At 36.8% G+C, this 12,922-nt stretch overlaps 1 protein-coding gene across 1 annotated transcript in view; it reads left to right on the top strand.

Annotated features, from left to right (window-relative positions):
* LOC104563462 (adhesion G protein-coupled receptor A3) overlaps window positions 1-12,640 on the top strand; it is a 289,529-nt gene extending 276,889 nt beyond the window's left edge. Inside the window, exons 18-19 of the mRNA XM_062001296.1 lie at window positions 7,892-7,987; window positions 11,162-12,640. Of these exons, the coding sequence (XP_061857280.1) occupies window positions 7,892-7,987; window positions 11,162-12,383 (1,318 nt within the window). The 3' untranslated portion in view covers window positions 12,384-12,640. The remainder of the gene's footprint in view (window positions 1-7,891; window positions 7,988-11,161) is intronic.
* Window positions 12,641-12,922: the final 282 nt, after the last annotated feature.

Here is a 12,922-nt window from a genome sequence, read left to right as displayed (position 1 = left end):
CAAAATACAGGATTGACATAAATTCCTTTTGAAAAATATAATTTAAAAATTTAGTCATAGGAGAACATTGACCAGAACCCCCTGTCAGTGACTTTCACAATTGATCCAAATTTTTCCTCCTGCTAGTCATTTCATTTGGTTCCTTTGGCAGGCTTAATGAAATATTACATCAAATATAACAAAGAAATTCATATTTTCTGTTTAAAATTCAAGGTGATTTGACAGATATTCATAAAACATTGATACTAATATAATATGAATCGAATATTAAATGTGACAATCTAAGGGTACAGCACCTATTATCACTATCTTTGCGTTCTTTACTTTTCATTTCACTTTCATATTATATACAATGGCAGTGTCATATATATGCTGTTATCAGGATTTCTTGTCTTGATGAGGGTTGATAGGTTAATGGCTCTTTTCTCACCTTTGAAAACCAGAAGGACATCCTGATGGTAATTGACTTTCTAAAGGTGTACTGCAATGCTCGGTGAAGCAGTTGTGTTTGATTCAGTAGGCTGGAACTGCAAAGTAATTTCAGCTAACAGCTCCATGCCAGAGTAGTCAAATGTCTGGAAAAATGAGGTAGCAATGAATTGCTCTGAACAAGAGTATCAGCCATTTTACTACTAGTAATTAACTGTGGAAATAGAATTGAAAGCCCTGTTGTGTTCCCTAGGGATAAAATTATTGTGCAAACAGAAAATACTCAAAGCATGAGTAGTATTTCTCCTCCTATTATTTCTTTCCAAGCATTCACGTAAACAATTTTTTTTCTATGAGCTCCATGCTTTTTTTAAACTTCTAAAAATATAGATTCTTTAAGAAATACGAGTACATGTATTTTCTTTCTCATCAATGTGATGCTTAATATTTTACCTACTTCTTTCCTTCAGAAGTACATTCAACATGAGTACCTCCTTACCCTGACTCAAGTTATTCATTCTTTAAGCCTAGGCAGGAATAGGAGTCAATAGAGCTAAACTGCTGCATGGAATGCACTGTAAGAATCATCTATGTCTCTGATTTCCAACAGCCCTCAAGGCATTCTCCAGTAAAGCATTAAAAAAATAAAGGCAATGTCTCTCGTGCTTCCTAGATACAGCGGGTCTTCAATTTGGTCTGGCTCACCAAGAGACAATGCAGTTATCTCTAAATAAATGAAACTCCCTTCTCTTTTTTCTGAAATTTCTGGAGTCTCCTTCCTTGGAGATCTTCAAGACCCACCTGCACATGTTCCTATGCGACCTGATCTAGGTGGACCTGCTTCTGCAGGGCAGTTGGACTAGATGATCTCTAAAGGTCCCTTCCAACCCCTACCATTATATGATTCTACCATTATATATATATGATATGTGATTTTTTGAGTTCTTGAGTTTATCCAGTACAAGCTGTGATTTGACCTACTGGAGAGCAGCTCCATGGAGAGGGACCTGGGAGTTCTGGTGAGCAGCAGACTAAATGTGAGCTGGCAGTGTGCCCTCATGGCCAACATGGCCAATGGCATCCTGAGGGTCATTAACAAGCATGGCCAGCAGGTTGAAGGAGGTTCTGCTCCCCTTCTACTCTGCCCTAGTAAGGACACATGGAGTACTGTGCCCACTTCCGCAGTTCAAGAGACAGGGAACTGCTGAAGAGAGCCCAGCACAGGGCTACCAAGATCATCAAGGAACTGGAACATCTCTCTTGTAAGGAAAGGGTGTGAGTGTAATGGTCTTGTGTGAGAGAAGCAATTGTTTTTGAAGCCGTTTGATAGGTGAAGTTTCCTGTCTGTCATGCTGACTAGTGTTTTCCCACTTTATTGCCCAAGTTCCCCTATTATAAGTCTCTAAGGGCAGATCCAGCAAAGTATTTAAACTCCTACCTCATGACCATTTTTAATACAAAATTAGAGTCTAGTTTTGTCTAATGGAGGCACGAACTTCTTAAGCTGAGCAAACAAATCTGCAGAGACTTTTCTTAATGGTTTTGTCATTCATCTCTGTTTTAGTCTCTGACTCTAAATGGAGAATATTACACATATTCTCACAAGGACGCTATGAAGATAATTAATGTTTACGAAGCTCTTAATTTGCAATAAGATCTCAAAAGAAGGGATATATATAAAAATTAATAACTACCTGTTCAGTGATCTTTGTTCCCTCTATGATGAATGAACAGGGAAAAGGCACTTAAAAAATATAGGCCATGTCTCTTCAACAAGGCCATGAAGCAAAACTAAGATGGTATTTGTAAATATGTTCATAAGACAAGGCTATCTGGGAATAGGATTCCAAATTACTTTTTTCTTAAATTAAAATTATATCTTCATAATCCCATCATTTCTACAAACTCTTTATTTTATCAAAATTCCCAGAAAAAAGGACCGTGAAATGATGTGATGCATGAAAAATTCAGGAAGAATAATTTGAAATTCATTCTCATAAATTCAGCTTTCTACAGAGCAGCTACTTATCTGTCAGCCTGCCTGCTGGGTACTTGAACTGTGGCATCTGCTTAGCTCAGAAGTTAATGACCATTTTCTATATGGGTTATTTTCACAAAGATGTTAAATCCCAGCTCAAGGAAAAATAAAAGGGAAAGTCATCTTGCCGTGACTCCTCCTTTATTTCTATGTTTATTTTGCAACTGGATAATAGATTGACATCTCTTCCTATATGTAGTATGCTCTAGAAGTAAGTAGAGCTAAATCCATGAATTTATTTTTATACTGAAGAAAATGAAAATAATTAATGTTGCATTGGTATCTATATCTCTAACATGTGCCTTTTTAAACTTGTGCACACATGGAGGGACACATATAAATATGCGTACATTTTAATCAAGTAATGTCTTCGATAAAGACTCTTTGAAGCTGTTAAATTACTTCCTGCCATTCTGCTAACCTCTGCAGAAAAAACTTTTAAATGTCTTTCATTACACCCACAAAGCCAAGATCTAGTCCTTTTTGGAAGAATTCATTCCAGAGTCAAGGTTCTTAATATGGAAACAATTTTGAGGCAGAGAATAGCCAGACACTCAAGCAAAAAATTCATCACTGGGTAGAACTCTCCTTTTACTTGCTGACTTACTGAGTAATATTTATGGAAATAAACTTAGGAGCATATACTGTGTGTTAAGTTAGCAGAATAGATGGTGCCTGCAGGCTATTGCAGTCATTCTTGCTGACATTATCCTGTTTCTATCAAATTGTCTATGTAGCTCCCAGTATTTTGTGGTAGGGTTTGCCCTACATGGGGAGTTCTTGCTGAAAGGAAGCTGCAAATCAGTAAGCATGATGTCAATAGAGGGACATCACCTCAAGCAGTGTCTGATGCTCTGTTGGGATTTTTTTTTGTTTGTGTTAGCGCATGTAATAAAAACCACTGTACTTACTGGTTTCAGGCAGTTGCAGCAGGAACTTAGGGGTTCCCTCTAATGTTCAATGAGTATGACTCTCCCCACGTTACTGCACATAGCATGTCATTTGAGCATGTCTGCATAGCCTGGCTGTGAGGCCATAGGTTTGCCTACATTGCAGTTAAGAAATGTAAGTGCAGCACGCTGAGGTTTACCAGGCTAGTTTTAATCTAATTAATTTGGATAACAATATTAGTGGAAACGTGATAGAATGAGCTTCAGTAAATAAATGTATGCTGACATGAAAGCCTGCTAGGAATCACCAGAACATCCCTGGGTGGCCGCAACAACCACATACAAATTTTAGAAACTCTTCTCAAAGGCCATTCAAGCAGTTGCTTGGCAGTTGCTTCAAAGCCACAAATTGTCCCACAGATAGTTTACAGTTTTCCCTGTAAAACAGTCTTAAAATATTATATAAATTAGTTGCTTGTCAAGATCAAATTTTAGCTAAAAGTTTGTTTTCATTTCCTCCCTGTGGTTTCTCAGTCTTTAAAGATTAGCATACATGGCTATCTTAGCTACAGCCAATCCCTCTGTGTTAGCTGGCTTCATCATAGTCACATCTGTCAGAGCAGAGTTCTTCTGTCTTCTTACTTCTGGATATACTGTTAGACTGAATATTGCTGTTTGCATTCTTGAAGGGCAGAAGAGTAATATAAGTTGACGAAATTGGCTCTGGATCCTGAAATACTGCATATTCTTTTTTGACAAGGAGATAGCCCACTGGCTTAATGAGAAACAATGTTAAATTATCTCAGTAGTAGAAAAGGTAAAGGATATAGACCTTTAAAGGTTTCAAACTAAAAGACAATCATGACAGGAAGTAGTAAATGTAAGGCAAACAGTGTAACAAAAAGATTTATTATTTTCAAAATAAGAAAATATACTTGAGGAAGAGGGGAAAAAATGGTTGAAATGCATGCACTTGTGCAATCTACAGTATCCTTCTGATACTGCTTTATTATATTGTTCTGTGAAGGAGCACTACTAGAGAGGAGCATTGCCCCTTACTTTTGCTCATGAATGACACTGAAAGATGGCTGCAGCAGCCAAAGCAGCAGGACCCAGCATCTCTAGTTACAAGCCTTACACTCAGACCACTTCACTGGAAAATCTGCATGGTGTAGTTGCTCAGACAAGTGTTATGTGAAATACCTGTGGATGTTAGTATTAGGGCTGCACAGGGAACATTGCACATGGGCTTCTTGTCCCCAAGTCAGACTTTGTAGACAGTAACAGGCAGTCATTGGCAAGGCTTAGCGAATACTGGGAGAGAATTACCCTAAGCAGGCAATTATTTAGATGAGATTATATTCTTTTTGCTCCTGCTTGAACTCACAGAAATGCAATTGTGTTTCTTTGGCTTGGAGGCAAACTCCTGCATGGTATGGTTTGCCCAGTCACTTCATTTACAGTAATGAAGAGGTGCCTTGTGTTTAAATGTAGGATGGGAATTAAGAAGTCTTGTTCTGAAACAGATTTCCTGTGTGACCTTGAACACTTAATCTCTCCTTGCTTGTTTTCTCATCTGTACAACAGGGATAATAATGTTTCTCAGCCACACAGGGTGCTGTAAGGCTAAATTAATTAATGTTATAAAGCATTTTCATTCTCTGAGATAAAATATTTTCTAGAAATATGAAGCATAGGTATTTATTGTTTGCATTTTCTTCACTTTTTATTCATTCCCTATCCATTCTACTTCAGCATTTTCTTCAAAATTATTTGTTCTAATCATCTCATCTGAGTGAAAAAGAAGAAATTGATAAAATCTAATGATTGCATAGAAACGAATGTTTGGAAAGATTGTTCTAAATTTGTTAACTTTAAATATACTTCCTCACAACATGTATTTGGATCTCCTTGAACAATGTTTCTTCTCTTTGGTGGCTTTCCAGTGTGGCCTATTCTTCTTTATATACAGTTTGAGGTATCTTATATACTGTTTAAGGTATCTATGAGCTTGTGCAAATGGGTAACAGTATGCACTCCTGCATACAGAATTCAACATCCACTTCTTTGATTATATTTCCACTCTTGCTGACTTTTCTTCTATTTGGCAGACTTTTCCCCCTTCATAAGTCCTGAATCCACCCAAGAAGAATCATCTGTATACACTGTCATTTCTATTTACTACTTTGCTTTTTTTTTTCCCCTCCGCAATGAGACAGGGCAGACAGCGTGCTCTGTTGGATATCAGTACAGTGCACATCAGGTACACTGAAACCATTTGACTTCACCTTATATCATTTCTAGAATATATTTTCTCCTCCTTAACAATGCGCCAGGAAAGGAATTTTGCTGGATTTTGCCACACTCTTGAGGTACTGTGTAGCTAAGGGCTTCCAGAACAGCTGATGCTAGTGTTGCAGCATCAGCAGCCTGCTGAAAGTGTGAGATAGGAAGTAGATTATCTGACATCCAACTACTCACTTGTCTGTGACTTGAGATAAGGATATGATTTAAATGTATGTATCCAATCTGTAAAAAGTGGCAGCACTGCAAAAAAACCTGAAATTATAGATTGCGTTGTAAGTAAATTCTATGGTGTAATCACTTCAGATGAGTTTGAAGTGCAGTTTACTATACTTACTTCTGTATTCCTATTTTTCTGCTCCTTACTATTTCTTAGATAAATTTGGATTAACTTTTCTATGCCTCATTGCTTGCATTAGTAATTTCCTGAATTTCAAAAATGTCATTGAACATGTCTTTGTTAAAAATAATAATAAGCTATTAAGCTGGCTTAATCAATGTGCTCAAGCTAAAAGATATGTACAATCATTAAATTGCAGTGAATGAATGAATTTTGTGAGGAGGCAGCTTGTTCATTGGAATTTGTTGAGCTCTACAGAATAAGTCAAGTTTGAAGAAAAAATATATACTTAATGACTTTGAAGTTATGAAATCTAAAGGGAATTTTTATGAATGTGGAAGATTATTTTCTCTGCTTTGTTTACAGTTTATACCATTAGGACAAAGATTGTCTGTAAATGTTAACATGAAATTTTCAGAGGCCTGGCCTCTAATTCTGCTTCAGGAGGAGATGGGGAAAAGAGGTTAAGAAATTCTAACACTAATTCTGGGTTTGCTTTAAATGCTGATTCATTTAATCTTACTACAACTGTTTCTTTAAAACTCCTGTCTTTCACTGGCTGTGAAATTTCAGGGTATTTGTAACACATTATTGAAAACTAGTGGCCAGATTCTGGTCAAAATATATCCCTTACATTACTAGGTTCCTCTTAGTCCTTATGGATAGCATAGCAGTGATTGGGGAGCATCTGTATCTCTGCACACTGTTTCCCAAACCAGATGAGTGTCTTGAAAAGAAACTAATTTTGTCTACTGACAGAAGAACATTGGTTAAAGCAGGAAATGAGTCAGGATGTTCAGAGAAGCAGCTGATCTTCTAGGTGTGGTGAAACATTTTTCCCTTTTGTCACGGAGCAACATTCCTCCCAGCTGTAGCCTCAGATGTAGTGGGGCTGGTGCTCTCCACCTCAAAGACCACAGCAGTGGAAGCACTGTGCTCCATGGATAAAGTTGCATTTTGCTTATATAAATGGAAAATGTGGTGATGGTATATTTTGCTGAATTTGGACAAAGGAAGGCAGGATGTCAACTTCAGTGAGACTTCAACATACCCAAATGATTGTACTTTGGAACGACTGCTGCTTCCAAGTAGTTCAGTGTTATTTAGCCTGTTAAAGAGAGATAAAACTATGTGCTTTCAGTCATCCTATATAGGTCTTTACAGGAAGATTAACACTTGAGTTAACACTCTTGGATATTTATGAGATCTTGATGAAATCTTAGAAGCCCTCAAATTTTAATGCATTTGCAAGGCTGAGTATTGAATGAGTGAAGAAAATTGTGGTATATGCAAAAGGTATTTAATCCTCCTGATTTCTCTAGTTTGCTCCTTTGTGCAGAAAAAACCCCCATTTTTCCAAGTGGACTGCCCCTTTTCTTTTTGCCTAACTGAACTCTGTTTATTTTGACATCCAGAAGTTAGGAAAATGTTTCTGTGATTCCACTGAATTTCCCTAGGAACATTTTCAAGTTAAAGTGAGTAGAGCTGCTCTGTCTGAATATCTTTAATTTATAATGCTTGCATATTTAATAACTCTTAAATATAAATGTTTAGGTGAGTGGAATAACTTCATTTGAGATGTAGGTTCTTTCATTAGACAAGATTTTGTTTCTCATATGACTGTAACAGCAACTACATATACTAAAGATGTAAGTCGAGATTGTTAAAAGTGGGTCCATATAAATATTAATTAAGCTTTCTGCTGATTGCTTCAAAAAGTGCAGTGTTTATTGTGACAACTCTTCATTCCTTGCTTTTTAGGTTTTAGGGACATTTCATGTTTCAGCAATATTGTATACTCATGACACTTCAATAAAATACAATTATTTTAAAAGCCATATGTGAGTACAAGCCAAGCAAATTAAAATATCAGTTATTATCTCTCAACAGATTTTACCTGATTAGTGGCGGAGTTCCTTTTATTATATGTGGGATAACAGCAGCAACCAATATCAACAATTATGGGATTGAAGGCAATGCACCATAGTAAGTATAAGCTATTATCATAAAACTTTTATGGAAAACATACTCTTTTTCTTATGCTGATAAATGTAACTGACTTCATAAAGAGTATAGATGTCCCATTTGAGATGACATTTATTGTGAAATGTTATTAAATAATAGCTATGGAAGAGCAATGTCTTAATCTGGGGCTTGCTGTTTCACCTCTATCAATTTGACTCTATTACAGTCAATAGAATCACTTTTCATTTACTAAATTACTCTCCATTTACATCCAAATAAGTGAAAGGATATTAAAAATACCTAATGGATAGCATATTTAATTGAGCTACTAATTAATTAAATACTTTCAATTCATTACCTACTTTGAATTTTTTATCCTTCATGTGACTTAAAGTAATTTGCAAATGATTATGTGAAAAAAAGACAAGTAAAAATCCCTCCTCTCCCTCCATCCCTCCCTTAAAACCCAATTATTTTGGATTTTCACCACCTGGAAATATTCCAGTCACAATGTCTTGCAATTCTGACATTGCCCTCTCATTTACTAGTGTGTTAGTGTTCAGTATACCTCCACAAGCTGTCCAGGCTTCACATTGTTATTAATTTCTGGCACAGAACATAAGATATCAATAAAGTACAGTAAGTCTTTCCGTAAAAGCGTAGCAGAAAATGAGTCAGACTGCAAAGTTAAATACTTTCTGTGCAAATGATCAGCGTGGCAATGACTGGCACACTAATGGATATATTACTCTGCCAGCACTTACTACTCTGGAGGACATCACTCAGTTACTGCTTCAAACATCTATTGTAATACACTTGAAACTAGTTATGTTCTGGGTAAGAAAAGTGGAAAAAAAGGAGAGTGGTTTATAAGTGAGCATTTGGCTCCTCAAAGGTATTTTTACAGGTAATTAAAATTTAAATTCTGGTAATAAATTAGTACATACCATGGCTGTTTGCTCTGCCTAGGGCCCAACTCATATTCATATATTTATTCAAACTTATCCAATTAGACAATCAACAGTATATTGAGAGCCTCAATTATTTATGTTCATAAATGTGAGACGTTTTTCATTTTGACATAGTTACAGAGGTTATACTTCTTTAATCGTGTTAATCATAGCAAATCAATACCTACTAATACAGTCTGTACAAAAAACAAGGGACAGGTTATAAGACTGAGTAAAAAGACAGCTTCTAATTCAACAACAGCATCGTGTGTTATATGCCTTATTAATTTTTAATAATATTAGTACAGCAAATGTAGATGCACAAACTGGAACTTTTTAATATGGAACAGATTTTTTCAAGTGAATGAGATTCCACTTGAAATAAGAGCATCCCAAGAGACTGTTCCACAGGTGAGCATTCCATTCTCCACTTTTCATTAAATATGCAGCATTCAAAGGTAGTTCAAGTATTTGTGTAGCTTGTGGTCTCTGGTTCTCCAATTAAATATAGGCAGTAACTCACCTACCCTTTCACAGAGAATATTTTTATGTGCATGTCTGACAGCAAAATATATACTCTGTGGAGTCTTTGTAAGTTCATTAATAAATGTGTGTTTTAAGGTTCAGATTTTAAACATTTGAAGTAGTTATTCTGCAGTTTCTTGTGATAAATACTGCATCTTTTTGGCTGAGAAGTTCTCAGCCTGGGAAAAGAATTCATTCTGCCCTTTTATAGTAAGTGGTAGATGACTCCAGGCTTTACAAAAATGTGGTATCAGAAGGTTCCCTGTTGTGTTGGAGGGACTGCAACCAATCACACACGCCTAAATGATGATGATGTGTCACACAGTGTCACTTCTGGAGCTTGAATGGATCATGATAGATCACCTGGTCTGTCTTTCTGACCGAGTGGGAAATTAGCTATATCCAAACCATTCCTGGAAAATTATTTATCTGAGATACTTTAAATGCTCCAGTAATGGATAGACCACACTTTATTCCAACAGCTTATTATCCTAATTGTCCTAACAGGTGGGAAACTTTTTGAAATTCTCTTTGTTCTAGGTGAACTGTTGGACTCAATGATCTTAAAGGTCTTTTCCAACCTAAACGATTCTGTGAAAAATCTAATGTAAATATATTTTGATGGAGTTTAAGCCCATTACTTCTTATCCTTATAAAACAGATAAGGAAAGTAACTTATTCCTTTTCCAGAAATCCATGCAATATTTAGCGTGTAACAGCCTGTACTGATTTATACAGCTCTGTTCCCTGTCTCTAACCATGGCTAAAAGCAAATCATAGAGAAAACTAGGCAAATATTCCTCTCCTGACCCAAGTTCTCCCACCTTCCATCTGGGATTTCATTATCCAGAAGTATTTTCTTTCCCTATGTTTATTTGATTAGGTCATTCATCCTCAGGACAGTCCTGCTAGACTGCTATGAAATTATGCAGCTGACTAAGGCTTATTCAGCTCATGCTGGCCCGTTAACTACTCTAAGGTGCCCTAAACTAAACCTGTGATGGTTATACTACTTAAAGCCCAGCAAATAATGATCCATGCTACAATAATATTATGCTGCTGGTATATCACAAAAAGACTATCAATTTCCTTAATTTTTCTGAGGATATTCAAGGTTATGTAAATTAACTGCCAGAAATGGTGCAGAATTTGGAAATGACAGATATCTTTTGGGTCCACTCACTGCAGAAAGCAGTGGCTATCCCACTGGAATTCTTTTGTCAGCCTTTCTTATTACTCAGGCTGTTCTCTACTTTGGCAACAAGAAAATTGTGTGAGAACAATCTTCAGGAACAATGTTGATTGATACAAACCATTGGAACCTGTACATTTCTGTTGCTTACACAGATCATATAAACTATGCCTCATTTGCTTTTTAATCAAAGTATTAGCACCGACATTTTTAATAGCAGAAAAAAGGGTTTACATAAATGGTCTTATACTTCACTGCAATTCTAGTCTAAACTGGCCTACATTTCGTGGAAATTTTCAGCTTTAATAGCCTGTAAATTGTATTAGACATTTTATTCTATGAGAAAATATTCAAGTGATGGCTCAGCTTAATTGATATTGAAGACACAATGAATTCACCCAAACTTCTGAGATACTGTTGGGTCATATAAGTTAGTCAGAAAGCCCAATTTCATAATGATCAATTGTTCATCATATTTAATGAAGGCTATGAAATGTGCTTGATTCTCTTTTTTTTTGTTGTTTTCAGTTGCTGGATGGCATGGGAGCCCAGTCTTGGTGCTTTTTATGGGCCAGTAGCATTCATTGTGCTAATCACCTGCATTTACTTTCTCTGCACATACGTGCAACTGAAGCGCCATCCTGAACGCAAGTATGAATTAAAGGAAAAGACAGAAGACCCGCAGAGAATTCCAAGTACTGAGGTGGGCCATGGTCATATTACAGACTCTGTGCCTGTTCCCCAGGCAACCTGCTCCATGATTTCTTCTTCCTTATTGGAAAATGAGCATTCATTTAAGGCTCAGCTTCGAGCCGCAGCATTCACTTTGTTTCTGTTTACTGCCACCTGGACCTTTGGAGCACTTGCAGTATCTCAAGGTCATTTCTTGGATATGATATTTAGCTGTCTTTACGGAGCCTTCTGCGTGACCTTGGGGCTTTTCATTCTGATCCATCACTGTGCAAAGCGAGATGATGTCTGGCATTGCTGGTGGTCCTGTTGCCCATCTAGAAGGAACACCTATTCTGTCCAAGTTAATGTGCGCCCAAAAGTTAATGTCAATGGTGACACTCAAGTTCATGCACCTTGTCTTCAGGAATCACCATGTCCCAACAAATCAGCTGTGTTTAATCATCCAGCAGCCAGCCACTGCAAACTTACTAATCTACAAGCGGTTCAAAATCATGTTAACTGCCTTTCACCTGTGACACCATGTTGTGCAAAAATGCACTGTGATCAGCTACTTGATGATGAAGCTCACATTCATGTCCACAACGAGGGAACCTTCAGACCCAACATGCACATTCATAGATGCCTGAAAAGCAGAACTAAGCCACGTTATTTCAGTCGGCATAGGTCTGCAGGTGAAAGAGAATACGCCTATCACATTCCTTCAAGTCTTGATGGCAGTATCCACAGTTCACACACAGACAGTCCCCACAGCACGCATGATAGCCAGTCGGGCCACAGGCGGGCCTGCTGCTCTAAAAGCGACCCATATCCTACTGTCAACCAGCCTGAAAGTAGCGACGCAAGTACTGTAATATATACTTGTGCTAAAATGCCAGAAAGTGACACTGTGCACCATCCAGCTCATTTTGAAATGCACCCACGGACACAGTCATTGCCATTTAATACGACGAATCACAATGGGATTCTCAAGGGAAATGTGCATGAAGCCATGATATACAGCTCAGATAGTACAGGAAATATCAAAACTGGCCCTTGGAAAAATGAAACTACTGTGTAGTTCATGGGCCATCATAATGTGTTTGAGTTTTTTTTTCCTCTAAACCATTGCTATCTTTCTTTTTATGCCAAACTAAATAGATGACATCTTTGTGTAGCTCATCAGTAAATTGTACAGCTTTTCCATCTTTATTTCCATATTTTCAATGAGAGTCTAAAAGAGAGAGATAGTGACAGTTTTAAAGTGACGTTATTTTTAAAAGAAAGTTATAAAATTGTTCTGAAAGATAATTAGAAAATGAAGTGTAGACAATTATGAGAGGCAATATCCTTTTGTTACACAGAACGACATTTCTTTAGAACTATATCATTTTCATTCATTGTTTTCACTTTTGTTTTGTGGTCTTCACACACTTTTTACAAACATATCAGCATCTTAAAATTCTACTTATTTATTTTTGTAGCAAAATATTACTGTGCCATGGATTTTAATCAGAAGTGATTATGGTAGAAAAGATAAAAGGGATTTTATAAAATTACAGCTTTTTAGATCTACAAAAGTGATACTGCCTCTAAAGATCTTCTGTAGCATATGGCCTG

Source organism: Colius striatus, chromosome 8, assembly GCF_028858725.1.
Source record: "Colius striatus isolate bColStr4 chromosome 8, bColStr4.1.hap1, whole genome shotgun sequence".
NCBI classification, from domain to species: Eukaryota; Metazoa; Chordata; class Aves; order Coliiformes; family Coliidae; genus Colius; species Colius striatus.
The sequence above is the reverse complement of the archived record's forward strand: the minus strand, read 5'-3'. Positions and strand labels throughout refer to the sequence as shown.